Below are 13,540 nucleotides of genomic sequence, written 5' to 3'. Positions count from 1 at the left end.
AGAACGTGGAAGGTGTGTTTTTGATTCTCGGCATGTTGCTGTTTTTCAGAAGACACATTTTGTTTCAAAAGAAGCTGGAGGCAGCAAAAAAAAAACATCGTTGGCTAAACAGTGTTTTTTTTTTTTTAAAAGGGCGGGTTTGTTCAGGAGGGGTCATCCCTATGTTCCCTGCTCAGGGAACAGGACCCTTCTTTAGAAAAAAGGTCCTATATTCCCCATTTTCCCCAAAAAGGGTCCTATGTTCCCCTGTAGCAATACGTACCGGGGAGGATAGGACCCTTTTTCTGAAAAAGAGTCCTATGTTCCCCGCAATCTATCAATCTAGGTCCTAGGGTTAGGGTTAGGGTTACATAGGCCTATTTGCCATGGAATTTGGCAGTAATGCTGGAAAAAGTAACAGATCGGGGAACATAGGACCCTTTTTTTGAAAAAGGGTCCTATGTTCCCCAGTCTCATACAAAGAGGGGAACATAGGACCCGGGGAACATAGGACCCGGGGAACATAGACAAGCTCCCGTTCAGGACACCCTCGTCTGTCGCTAGAAATGATGACGCAGTGATTAGTGACGATTCTCTCCGACCAATCAGTTGTCTGCAGGTTTTCACGTCACCTTTTGGTATTGCCTCAGCTCACTTGGAACCTCGACGGAGGTGATACTAAAAAAAAGTACCTGTTAGCGCGTACCAGGGACTTTTTATCGTCATGGAAAAACAAAAAAGTAGATTAGAGGCGAGTCGAGCAGGTACCATGTAATGGAAAAACGGCATTGGTGTCGTTTTGAACTGTCTCTTAACCATCACCTGCAGCAAAAGTTAGAAGAATGTAAGAAGAGAAGCTCACCTTGAGGATCACTGTTCCTGGGTCTTTCTCTTCTTCTATAATGCCACTGTAAGTGCTCTGGGTGAATTGTGGTTTTGTATCGCCGACAGCAAGAATCTCCACCTGTGCTGAAGCGGAGCGAGACACTACGCCTCCTAGAGGAGAAGAATAATATCAGCTTTACTTGATCAACAAAATGATTGATCAATATGTGAAAAAAACAAATACCGTTCACATTTACCATCTCTGGCTGCAATGAACAACAGGAACTCTAAGGTTTGATGTGCTTCCAGTGGAATCATTTTCGTCAGAGTGATTGCTCCGCTGTTTTCATCAATGGAGAAGTAGTCGTTTTGATTCCCAAAGTCGATGGAGTATTTGATCTGTCCGTTGACACCGGCGTCTGGATCTTCTGCCTCAACCTTTGAATTATATGAAAGAGAAGAAAATATAAAACTACAGATCTCTCAGAACATTTTATTTGGGTTTATGTTGGCAGTTCGGATTGGTTACTATTAAAGGATTACCAAAATACAAAAATCTAGATATGAATCTCTGTGCGCTCTTATAACTGTGGGGACATTAAAAGGTACTGTACAGATTCCTCACCTTCAGGAGAAACATCCCCTCTGTTTGGTTGGTGAAAACTTTGCTCCCATACTGGCTGCTGGTGAATTTAGGGCTGTTGTCGTTCTCATCCAGAAGAGTTACGTTTACAGTCGCCGTGGCACTATGGCTGGGTGGGTCTGTCTCTTTGGCTTCAACCTTTATGATGGACAAGAGAATAACGTCTTGGGTCTGTTTAGACACAAAGTCCTAGAAGTGCTCTAACTGAAAACACCTGAGCATTGCATGTCAAAAGATCCACCTCGACGACAACTGAACTAAATCTACCCACTGATGAAGAAGGTTTTATACATTTAAAGTTCTGAAAAAAGCTAGTAAGTAGTTTGCTTCTTCCCATTCTTTCGGCATAGTAGATGCTTGCATGCATGTTAATACCTTCTGCAGAGAAAATATTTGATCCAGCTTCTCCTTAAAGGCCCCATTAAATGGTTTTAAATGAGACACAACACATGGGGGGGGGGATTAGCAAGTGTAAACCATCTCAGTAAGGGAGTAACCAAACCCTATTTTAAGGTGGACTTTACCTTTAAAATAAATGAATCTGTCTCAGATTCTACATCACCTGAAACATGATCGTCGCAGTCGCCTCTCTGTCCAGAGCTGTGGAGTTCCTCACTCTGATCGTCCCATCAGAGCCGATAGAGAAAGGAGCAGATTCTGGAAGGATCCGCAGTGTTCCCACAAATCCTCCCTGACGGAGATTAATGAAATGATAGAATAAGAAATATTGTGTAGTATAGCATTCAGGTCAGGGTCAGAGATTATTACTGTGTTAGAGGAACATAGGTTTGATTTAGAAAGCCCCTTAGATGAAGTTTGGACATATTCAGTGAAGCAAAATGGCAATTTCTGTCTGTTTGATTATCAGCCTGACATTGTGTTCATGTTGGCTGATTTCTTGTTGGGAAGGCGGGTTATATTGTTTAGTTTTACAGTAAACAATCAGGAGCAAATGACGTACTTTATGTGTCCCGCCAGTGGACGTGGGAACCCTTGATAGAAGTTGCAAAAAGCAGTTAACGTTAGCCATGCTAGCAGCTCTGTGAGGTTGTGCTCCTGCGATGTAGTCCCTTGAGCTAAATGCTGATATCAACATGCTCACAATCACAATGCTAACATGCGGATGCTAGGCAGGTGTAATATCTACAATGTTTTCAATCTTTGTTTACCATGTTAGCATGCTAACACTTGCTCATTAGCACTACAGCACAGCTGAGGCTGTTGTGAATGACACTAGTTCTGTAGGTATTTAGTCACAAACCACAGCCTTCAGTGTTCCCAAGCTTTGTCAGGCAAATCATCCACCCGACTGCCTACCTTAGAATTTTTTCTGGCTGTTCTTTTCTTTTACTACTGAGATTTACAAGACCTTATTTAGTTGCTTCTCGGGATAACATCGTTTGAGGAGTGTTTGTTTAAACAAATCAAATCAACGATGCTTATCAAATTGTAATTTACCAGAGAAGACACAGGTGATCTGCAGGCTGCATGCAACTCACCTCGTCCCGGTCAGTGACCTCCAGGGTCAGGATGGACGCGCCGCTGGCCAGGTTCTCAGAGACGGCCACGTCGTAGCTCTCCTTACTGAACTCAGGCGGGTTGTCGTTCACGTCCTTCACCTTCACCACCACAGAGCCGTTCCCAACCAGAGAGGGAGTCCCTCCATCGGAGGCCTGAACCACGAGGCTGTACACCTTCACCTCGCTGTAGTCCAGAGGCTGGGCCAGCTGCAGAGTCCCGCTGGAAGAGTCCAACTCAAAAACAGGAGCATCTGATGAGGGACTCTGGCTCAAAATACTGTAAGTAACGCTCCCATTTGCTCCTTCATCGGGGTCTACAGCTGATAATCTGAGCAAGGTTGTACCCACTATTTCTGTCTCCAAGACTTCACCCTGATACTCAGCATTTGAGAACTTGGGCACGTTATCGTTGATGTCCGACACTCGGACCAGCAGGGAGGCTGTGGCCGACTTGGCTGGACGACCCTGATCTTCAGCCACCATCAGCAGGCTGTACTCTGCCTTAGTCTCCCTATCAAGTGCTCCAGTCACACTCACCATCCCAGACACAGGATCGACAGAGAACTTCCCCTCTCCTTCTCTCAGAGAGTACCTGATCTCCTTGTTGAAGCTGCTGTCTTTGTCTGTAGCGGAAACAACAGTCACATTGGATCCTACCTCTGCGTCCTCTGGGATTGAATATGTGACGGAATCAGAAGTAAAAACAGGACTGTTGTCATTGACGTCTGTGACTTGAACCTCCACAACTGCACTGTCACTGTTGACTCCGTCAGAGATGGAGATTGTCACAGAGTAGTTGTGTGGAGCCTCATCGTAGTCCAGCTTCACTTTAGTGGTGAATTCACCACTGGAGGAGATGGCGAACTTGTCAGCTGTTGTATCAACTCGGAGAGTCACAGGAATCTCAGTAGCTATTGCCATGAAGGCCACCTGAACACATAAAGATGAGAAGGAGCATGAACTGTGAATTTATGGAGAATCAGAAAGTTGATTATCCCATTTTCTGAAGAACAGTGAGTACCTAATACAAATTGACTATGGATGTTAGATAAATAGGTGGTTAATAAAAACATCTCAGACATTTTGATGTGGACAACTTAAGTAAGAACTTACCCTAAGAATGACAACTCCTGTTTCCTGCTCTTCTACCACGGTGCCACGGTAAACTTTCTGTAAAAACTGAGGTTTAGAGTCACCAGGAGCACTAACGTTAACCAGTGTTGAGGAGGCGCGGGATATGGTTCCCCCTAGAGGAGAGGTGAAGAAGAATATCATAATGACATTTGTGTGATAAGTCTGTTGACAAAGTAAGTTGACATCCCCTACTTCATCACAATTATGTAGCTGCAGTTATGTATAGGTCTGGTATGAAGACTGTACCAAGGCCTCAGCAGGCTTCAAACTAACTAGTGTGTACGTCTCGTCCAACCGCGTCTGAAGTCAAAATGTGTATACTGTTTATGCTCCAAATTATCTTATTCCAGTGCAAAATTGGATTTCTTTTAAAACTTTTGAAGTTCTTTTGTCTTTGTGAAATTTTTCTTTGTGATATTTGTGTTTTCTTTTTGCACTGATCAGGAGTAGGGCTCATAAAGTCATTATATTCTGTACAATAACAATAAAGGCTTTCTATTCTATGGCTGCATCCCATTGCCATGAGATTTCCCTCCAAGAACTGCATTTGGTCGATAATAACAAAGAGTAGTAATAGTGTGAAAAATAATTCATATTTGCACACCTTCACACACCTGAACAATCACTGTGTAAATTGGTGTAATTGTTGGATTGTCTGTTTTGGAAAGTTACATAAATTGTCGGATACAGCTCTTCCCCCATTCAATCACTGGAAAAGGGTTTCTCAGGCACTGTTCAATTATACGAGAACCACTTCCCCTGAAGCATACTGAGGCCTTTAGAGTTCTCTTAGCTTAAATAGGCATGTGTTTTATCATTCTGTATAGCAGTGAATTTCTGCATCATCATCACGCAAGTTTTATCTGAATTAGAAAGTATTCCTTCACTGAAAGAAGAGCAAAAAAACGGCACTGGAGGCTTTTCTCGGAGGAAAAGATGTTTTTTGCTCTTCTCCCGACTTGTTTCCTGGATTTTCGCCCCAAAAGTTCTCAAACAGAAAGTTCCCAGATGGATATGCCGAGCAAATGCGAAGCAATCCATCTGGTGGAGTCAGGTCAGAGTTAATGGGAAGTACAACATAATGTCCAAGGCTGAGAAATGTAAATGTAAAGAGCCTTCTTGAAAGATTCAACTAAGTGCGATAGAGAGTTGGAGCAAATAAAGGTTTGTGTCCGTGAACACCAATCTGTGTAAGGGTGTGATAAGCATTTTATGATCACAAAGTATTTGATACTGCCAAAGCTTGATGTGACTGACCGAGGTGCAGTAGTTGGCAGTTTCAGCCCACAGAGAGCAGTCTAATGAAAATATCCCAAAATTGATTACAAAGATGTGATTTAGTGCTGATTAGCTCTTTTGCTATAATAGGCTGAATCATCACAATCAGAACAAGTAATTCTTGAATTTCTGACAAAATGTAAGAAGTACTGGATACTCAGATCTACCATCTGTGGCTGTTATGTAGAGAGGGAACGCCAATATCTTGTTCTCCACCAGGGGAATGATTTTAGCCAGCGTGATGTCCCCACTGTTTTCTTCAATTGAGAAGTATCCGTCATTGTTGCCAAACTCAATAGAGTATTTGATCTGCCCGTTCTTATCAGCATCTGGATCTTCTGCCTTAACCTTTGAGTTCAATTACACACATCACCATCTTAACATTAAATAAATTAATATGACATAACAACCAAAGAATGACAACAGTAAAAACTAAAAAGATTGTATAACTATAATGATAGTCCAGCATAGTAAAGGATGGAGCAGAGGTAAGACACTTATCAGACTAATCAATGAACTATGTGGAGCGTTTAGAAAAGACGTGACTCATTAAGTTTGTTAAGTTGTAGAAAGGAGGGTTCAGGATAGGCCTGCACGATTCGGGGAAAAATATCAATCACGATTTTTTAGCTTAGAATTGATATCACGATTCTCTGCCATGATTTTTTTCTCAGGAAGTGTAATGTTTATTGCACATATGAACCATGACAAAACAAAACAAATTGGCAGTACCAAACAGATTTCTTTTGGCACCTATAGCACGTTGCACATCACCACAAGCCTGTAAACATAGACGCTTCAATGAATAAAGAAAATAAGGTACATACTGGCCATTTACACTGGGCTACCAAAAATAGTGACATACACTCACCTAAAGGATTATTAGGAACACCCTACTAAACCCTACTTTGACCCCCTTTCGCTTTCAGAACTGCCTTAATTCTTCGTGGCATTGATTCAACAAGGTGCTGGAAGCATTCTTTAGAAATGTTGGCCCATATTGAGAGGATAGAATCTTGCAGTTGATGGAGATTTGGGGGATGCACATCCAGGGCACAAAGCTCCCGTTCCACCACATCCCAAGGATATTCTATTGGGTTGAGATCTGGTGACTGTGGGGGCCATTTTAGTACAGTGAACTCATTGTCATGTCCAAGAAACCAAGTAGCCATCAGAGGATGGGTACATGGTGGTCATAAAGGGATGGACATGGTCAGAAACATTGCTCAGGTAGGCTGTGGCATTTAAACGATGCCCAATTGGTACTAGGGGGCTAAATGTGCCAAGAAAACATTCCCCACACCATTACACCACCACCACCAGCCTGCCCAGTGGTAACAAGGCATGACGGATCCATGTTCTCATTCTGTTTACGCCAAATTATGACTCTACCATCTGAATGTCTCAGCAGAAATCGAGACTAATCAGACCAGGCAACATTTTTACAGTCTTCAACTGTCCAATTTTGGTGAGCTTGTGCAAATTGTAGCCCCTTTTTCCTATTTTTAGTGGAGATGAGCGGTACCCGGTGGGGTCTTCTGCTGGTGTAGCCCATCCGCCTCAAGGTTGTTTGTGTTGTGGCTTCACAAATGCTTTGCTGCATACCTCGGTTGTAACGAGTGGTTATTTGAGTCAAAGTTGATCTTCTATCAGCTGGAATCACTCGGCCCATTCTCCTCTGACCTCTAGCATCAACAAGGCATTTTTGCCCCCCAGGACTGCTGCATACTGGATGTTTTTCCTTTTTCAGACCATTCTTTGTAAACCCTAGAAATGGTTGTGTGTGAAAATCCCAGTAACCAGCCCATCTGGCACCAACAACCACGCCACGCTCAAAGTTGCTTAGATCACCTTACTTTCCCATTCTGACATTCAGTTTGGAGTTCAAGAGATTGTCTAGACCTGGACACCCCTAAATGCATTGAAGAAGCTGCCATGTGATTGGTTAATTAGATAATTGCATTAACGAGAAATCTTACAGATGTGTTCCTAATAATCTTTAAGGTGAGTGTATAACACATTGAACTAAATATGGCCCTGATACAGGCTCTATCTGAACTCCTTGAACATGTCTTAACATAATTAAAATATGTCAATGTCAATGTCAAATGCTTTCAATAAATTAATTGAAGGAGAAAAGTAAATAAAAATCAAAGTCATTTAAAAATTAAGGGGTAAATCGAGATTGCGATTTTATAACGATTTATCGTGCAGGCCTAGTTCAAGGTTAGTTAAAGAAGGATGTTATCAGCATAGCAGTGGAGGGCAGATGTAACCCCACCAAATGTTTTGCAAAGAAAAAGAAAGGGACCTGAAATTGAACCTTGAAGAACTCCACATTTTATTTCTGCTGCAAGTGATGACACCTTTGTAATCTAAACTAGGGTATTTTTATCAAAATAATACAAGCTGAACCAATTTCTAAGAGTAATGTGAATTTAGAAATGTTACTCTCTGTTCACGTATCTATTTCTATCAGAGCACAAAACTGTTTTAATCGCTCACCTGGACCAGAGACATTCCCACTGTTTGATTTGCAAACACTTTTCCCTCATACTTCGTACTGGTGAACGCGGGGCTGTTGTCATTCTCATCCAGAAGAGTTACACTGACTTGCACTTCTGCAAAATTTGTGGGTGGATCCGTCTCAGTTGCCTTTATCTTTTAATCAACAAAAAACAGCAAAGGTTACGGTTACAATGCATACAGGTCCAGATACAACACTGTCTGTTTCCCCACAGTTTAAAAAATAGTTGTAGCAAGATAACAGGACATGTCTGGTGATATTCAATATTTATTTTCTGGTCAAAAAATCCCATCAAAAGACCAAAACCTTCAGTAAATGTATCGACTAACTAAGTATTGTGTGTGTGTGTGTGTGTGTGTGTGTGTGTGTGTGTGTGTGTGTGTGTGTGTGTGTGTGTGTGTATCAAAGCCTGATATATCTTCTTCCTCTGTGCCATAGAGCTTTATTGTTGTTAAAAACACATCAGTGAGCCTTTCCAGACGTTCCTTCATCACTATAATCACACATACAGTCCTGCTGCCACAAATACTCACTAGAGGGCAAGATGTGGATTAATCCGCCACTGAAAATAGTCCCCAACAAATGCTCTATTTCCAACTGTTAGTTTTTTTTTTTAAATGAAACTATGTTTTTGTGAGGTGTTTTAAAAGATTTATATCTTCAGAAGTAACCAAAATAAATTGGGGCTCATGTTTAATCCGAAATCTAGTTTACCTGAAATGTAAATCTTTCAGTCGTTTCTCTGTCCAGAACTGTGGAGTTCTTCACTCTGACCGTCCCATCGGCGCCGATAGAGAAAGGAGAAGATTCTGGTAGGATTTGCAACTCTCCCACGAATCCTCCCTGAGGAAAGAGCATCATGGATGAACATTTATTTTAAAAATACATAAAAATTACCTAATTTCCGAGTGTGGCTACAAGAAAAATCTACCTGGTCCAGGTCGGTGACGACGGCTTTGAACAGAACGGCATCAACAGGAGAATTTTCCAGAAGTGTTACAGAGTATTCGGGCTGGTCGAACTCTGGAGGATTATCATTCACGTCCTCGACAGTGACGGACACCACAGCATCCGCCGTCTTCAAACTGTCGTCAGTCTGGGCCGCCTGCAGGGAGAAAACATTACAGATAATCACTGATTAAAAGTTGTTGTATACTATATATAAACTATTTTACTCGTTCTGTTAAAATCCAAAAGAAGGCCATGAGTTGATGCAATGTGTGACTGCGTATTTTAAGTCTTTTATTTTATTTCTTATTATTCCTTTTTCATTTCCGATGTTTTTCAATCACTGTTCAACACTTAGAATTGCATTTTGTTACGTTTTAAAAGGTGCTATATGAAATAAAGCTTGATTGATTGATTAAATTGCTAAAAAGAAATAACAATGCTGGGACTGCTACTATAGATACTAATTTATTACTACTACTACTACTACTACTACTACTACTACTGTTGTGTTTTAGCTTGCTTTCAGTTTTGACACAGCCTTGAATGGGTGGTATCCTTAACCCTCATGCCCTCTTCAGGCATTTTTGTTACTGCTTATGGCATTTTGTCAGAACCTTTTTGTTTGGTCAACATTTTTAAATCCAGTGTTTTTTACTTGATTGATTCATTTTGCACCCTCTGGACACACACTCACACACACACACACACACACACACACACACACACACACTCCATAATATAACTGGCAAAAATACAATGATTTCATGCATCGGCCTACGAAGGGAAAAAATTTGAATCTGTCGGAATACAGTAAAAATGTCAAATATCCACGAAGGTGTCCAGAGGGAGTATCTGGCACTACATAAAAAATACTAATGCAATCAAGTCAGTTTTGTTGATAATCTTTGACATATCCAAGCCTCTAATCACCACCAAAGCCCTATTCCCCTACAATTTATTTAATGGAAAATAATTAATGTTCTGTTGGGTTTTAAACTGGCATTTAAAGGGTTAAAATCCTGAAAATGATTGAATGGTAGTTGGTAGTTTTGAGCAAGTTAGAAGTTGTTTAATTGATTTATGAAAAAAAGCAGAAAAAAATATTGATATATGATGATTTAATATCAGTTTTTTGGATAGGTGTCCAGAGGGAGTATCTGGCACTATGTAAAAAATACTAATGCAATCAAATACATTTTGTTGCTTATCTTTGACATATCCAAGCCTCTAATCCCCACCAAAGCCCCATATCCATATTATTCATTATATGGAGAAAAAAAAAATGTTGTGTTTTGTTGTAATAAATAATGAAATACTTAACAAAAATAAACTTGCATTTAAAGGGTTAAAATCCTGAAAATGATTGAATGTTTGGTAGTTTTGAGCAAGTTAGAAGTTAGTTAAGAGAAGAAAGAAACAAATATTTTGTGATGATTTAATAGCATTTTTTGTGTGCGTGTACATTTTCACCACGAAGGCGTCCAATGTTAGTAAATTTGAAGAGGGCACAAGGGTTAATTGTTGTTATGTCTTTGAGCCAAGGTCCTAGCTGCTTGTAAGTTAGCTTTTGGGGCTGCCAGTCACCAAAAACCAAGACCAAATTTTGCACAACATGTCTGTTCAGGGAGAAAGATCTCTCCTTTGTAGCTCTTCCTGAAGTTTCTTCCATTTTTCCCTTTAAAGGTTTTTTTTCTCATCTAAATCGAGGGTCTAAGGACAGAATGTGTTGAATCCTGTGCATATTGTAAATCTTCTAAAGTCAAGTTTGTGATTTGGGTTACTGGGCTGTGTAAACTGACCTTGATGCTGACAGAGATCACGCTGCTGCTCATCTCCTCTCTGTCTAAAGCAGTCAGCACAGTCACAACTCCACTGCTCGGGTCAATGTCGAAGTTTCCCCGATACTTGTCTGGAGACACTACACAAACAAAGACAATATTCATTGTTATAGGATTTTTCCAGATGTTTTGTCAGAACTCTGAGCTGAATTCAAAGCGTTTTTTTCTTGTCATTTACCTGCACTGATGCTGTAAGTTACAGTCGTGTTGATCCCGGTGTCCCCATCCTGAGCCTTTATCGCCTCTGGCTCAATGGTCTGGAAAGGCCCCACCTGAAATTTGTAATACACCAGGGGTTAATATTCAGATTCTTTAGATAAAATTCAAAAGCATCACTCCCAGCCAAAATTCCTATGGTTAAAGGTGCAGTAGGTAAGACTTATAAAACTAACTTTCTGTCATATTTGCTGAAACTGACCCTATGTTCCAGTAGAACTACATGAAGCAGGTCATTAAAAACAAACAAATCTGGCTCCTCTGGCACCACCTACTGTAGTGTGATTTGCAAAAATCCACCACTCTCTGTTCAGATCTACCAATCAGGGCCAGGGGGGGTGTCTAACTACGTGTCAATCACTGCTCATGCACACACATTCATTCTCCCTTGTGGGGGGAGGGGCTTAGGAAGTCCTGGATCTTCACAATCCTACCTACGGCACCTTAAAGATTAACAAAACAAGAAAACACTAAGGTATACATAACAATACAATTATTGTAAGAGCTGAGAGATGTCCAACTTATTCATTAATTAATTAAGTCTTAGAAATGCACCACAACCTCGCCACTACACTACTGTGTAGATTTCTTTAGCACATAGAAGCTTAGAAAAAGACATGGCGTGATCTGTGAGATAAATGCTGCAGTATTTAGTTTAAGAGACTCACCTGATTCTCTGGAATCAAGGACTGGTACACATTGTGACTGAAATACGGATTTACGTTATCGAAGTCGAGTATGTTGATGGTCACAGTGGCTGTGTCATTTAATCCCCAGTTATCCTGCAGCGAACACAGACAGCCAGGTCATTTAAGTATTCATCTCATGGTGGCTCTAATTCCTTCTGAATGAGCAGATGTGTTCACTTACCTTGGCCGTCACAAGGAAGTTGTACTTTTGCACTACATTGTAGTTCAGACGTCTCTTCAAAATAAAAGCCCCAGAGTTGGTCACAGTAAAGTCCTCTGATGTTGGTGCCTAATGACAGAAAGTTACCATCACACATCCACGCAGATAATTGTTACTTATCATGACACTTGTGGAAGCCCAGAGCGGCAACAGTGACTCTTCATTGTGTTCTATTTTTCCCAATATCTTGAGACTGAAGAGGTTTTAATCTCAAATGAAAGATATCTGATTTTGTATGCATGATAATGTTGGCAGTGTATTACATTACATGTCATTTAGCTGACACTTGTATCCAACAACTTACAATGGCTATATATCAGAGGTTGCACGCCTTAACTAGGGGATTAAGTGTCTTGCTCAACCACATTGGTTGATGTGATGTCTAAAGTTAAAGTTCACATTCAAAGCATGAAATTTGTTAACAGTTGCCTTATCATCTTTAAGTTTGTTAATTGCCAATATCGGGTACATTTGCGTTGGGTTTTCAGGAAGATGAATACTTGGTTTGTCGTGAGCACGAGATACTTTCGTCTGCTCAAGAGAAAAGTATCTCATGCTTATGAGAAATTAAATATAGTCATTATTTGGATTTGCTCATCCCTTTAAAAACACATAAGCAACTCCATCCGCCCGTAGCTTCCACAGTGCAGTGACAACATGAATCAATGTCGACCTGTTTACTACGAATATCTCGCAACTTTAAAAGTTGTCATTAAAACAATAATTCAGGTACTCTCAGTAACTAGCATTGGTGTAAATGGAAACATTCATTGTAGTTTTTTCCAATTATGGTTGTATTATTATTTTATTACAATGCTCTTATGCTATGCTTTTAACGTTTGATACATGTTGGTGGTTTTCTTTCTTTTTTACTCTGTAAAGTTTCTTTGAGTGTTGTAAAAAGTACTATATAAATAAAATGCATTATTATTATTATTATTACCATGGAATATGTCACTACGTTGTTCGCTGGGGTGCTGTCTCCGTCTGTAGCTTTTACTCGAAGAACCTCGGTCTCCACCGCTTGTGTCTGAAATAAGAAAATGGCCGAATGACCCACAGATGCTAATAAACATACACATGCATGTTTTGCAAACATTTGAGCCTGAACACAGCATTTGTAACTGCAGTTATCTTTATTTAAACGGTAACTACATTTTTTTTCAACCAGGGGCCTGTTTCACAAAAGCAGAATTTATAAATCTAGGATAACTGATAAAGCGAGGCTTGACCTAGTCTAATCTGTGCATTCTGGCTTGGTGCGTTTCACAAAGGCCGAGTCAGGCTGAGGAGGAGAGACTAGGTCGAGCCAGGCTGAGGAGGAGAGACTAGGTCGAGCCAGGCTGAGGAGGAGAGACTAGGTCGAGCCAGACTGATGTAACTCAGATAGATGCGCGTCCACGGCTTTCGTCAAAAGACCGCGAGGTCCATCACAGATTTCTTGATGCCAAAATGGAGAATACGCATTGTACATACTTTATACAGAGTGAGCAGCAGCTTTTTGGGGAAGTATGATGACGTGAAACACATTATTTGTATAAAAAGAAAAGAAACACGGCCGCTGTAATGAAACAGCGAGAGAAAGCGTAGCAAGACGATCACGGACCGACTGAATGCGTAATTGTAGCCTAAATATATACATTACCTGACCAAGGCTCTGAATCGAAGCCGTCATAATCAGACCATTCAAGGATTAGGCTACTAATAATTTAAACAAATT

At 40.7% G+C, this 13,540-nt stretch overlaps 2 protein-coding genes across 2 annotated transcripts in view; both read right to left on the bottom strand.

Annotated features, from left to right (window-relative positions):
- The window catches only part of LOC114548294 (protocadherin Fat 4-like), a 26,639-nt gene extending 21,017 nt beyond the window's left edge, over positions 1 to 5,622 (bottom strand). Inside the window, exons 1-7 of the mRNA XM_028568152.1 lie at positions 5,547 to 5,622; positions 4,081 to 4,214; positions 2,947 to 3,897; positions 2,010 to 2,138; positions 1,430 to 1,585; positions 1,062 to 1,242; positions 842 to 975 (exon numbers count right to left, since the gene is read on the bottom strand). Of these exons, the coding sequence (XP_028423953.1) occupies positions 842 to 975; positions 1,062 to 1,242; positions 1,430 to 1,585; positions 2,010 to 2,138; positions 2,947 to 3,888 (1,542 nt within the window). The 5' untranslated portion in view covers positions 3,889 to 3,897; positions 4,081 to 4,214; positions 5,547 to 5,622. The remainder of the gene's footprint in view (positions 1 to 841; positions 976 to 1,061; positions 1,243 to 1,429; positions 1,586 to 2,009; positions 2,139 to 2,946; positions 3,898 to 4,080; positions 4,215 to 5,546) is intronic.
- On the bottom strand, positions 5,234 to 13,540 carry LOC114573675 (protocadherin-1-like). Its single transcript, XM_028605964.1, has 11 exons — positions 13,466 to 13,540; positions 12,764 to 12,850; positions 11,782 to 11,889; positions 11,580 to 11,693; positions 10,874 to 10,967; positions 10,657 to 10,775; positions 8,838 to 9,011; positions 8,621 to 8,749; positions 7,885 to 8,040; positions 5,530 to 5,727; positions 5,234 to 5,287 (listed from the first exon to the last, which is right to left on the bottom strand). Exons 1-11 carry the CDS (start codon positions 13,493 to 13,495, stop codon positions 5,234 to 5,236), a joined length of 1,263 nt encoding a protein of 420 aa, XP_028461765.1. The 5' UTR covers positions 13,496 to 13,540.

The sequence above is a fragment of the Perca flavescens genome, chromosome 2 (genome assembly GCF_004354835.1).
Source record: "Perca flavescens isolate YP-PL-M2 chromosome 2, PFLA_1.0, whole genome shotgun sequence".
Taxonomy (NCBI): Eukaryota; Metazoa; Chordata; class Actinopteri; order Perciformes; family Percidae; genus Perca; species Perca flavescens.
This window is presented reverse-complemented; position numbering and strand designations above follow the sequence as displayed.

Excerpts from the sequence above, each read along its gene's own strand:
- LOC114573675 (XM_028605964.1), bottom strand. The coding sequence starts at position 13,495 with ATGACGGCTTCGATTCAGAGCCTTGGTCAG. Across the intron at positions 10,968-11,579 it reads CCTTGATTCCAGAGAATCAG|GTGGGGCCTTTCCAGACCAT; the intron begins GTGAGTCTCTTA and ends TACAAATTTCAG. Across the intron at positions 8,750-8,837 it reads TCGTCACCGACCTGGACCAG|GGAGGATTCGTGGGAGAGTT; the intron begins GTAGATTTTTCT and ends CTCTTTCCTCAG.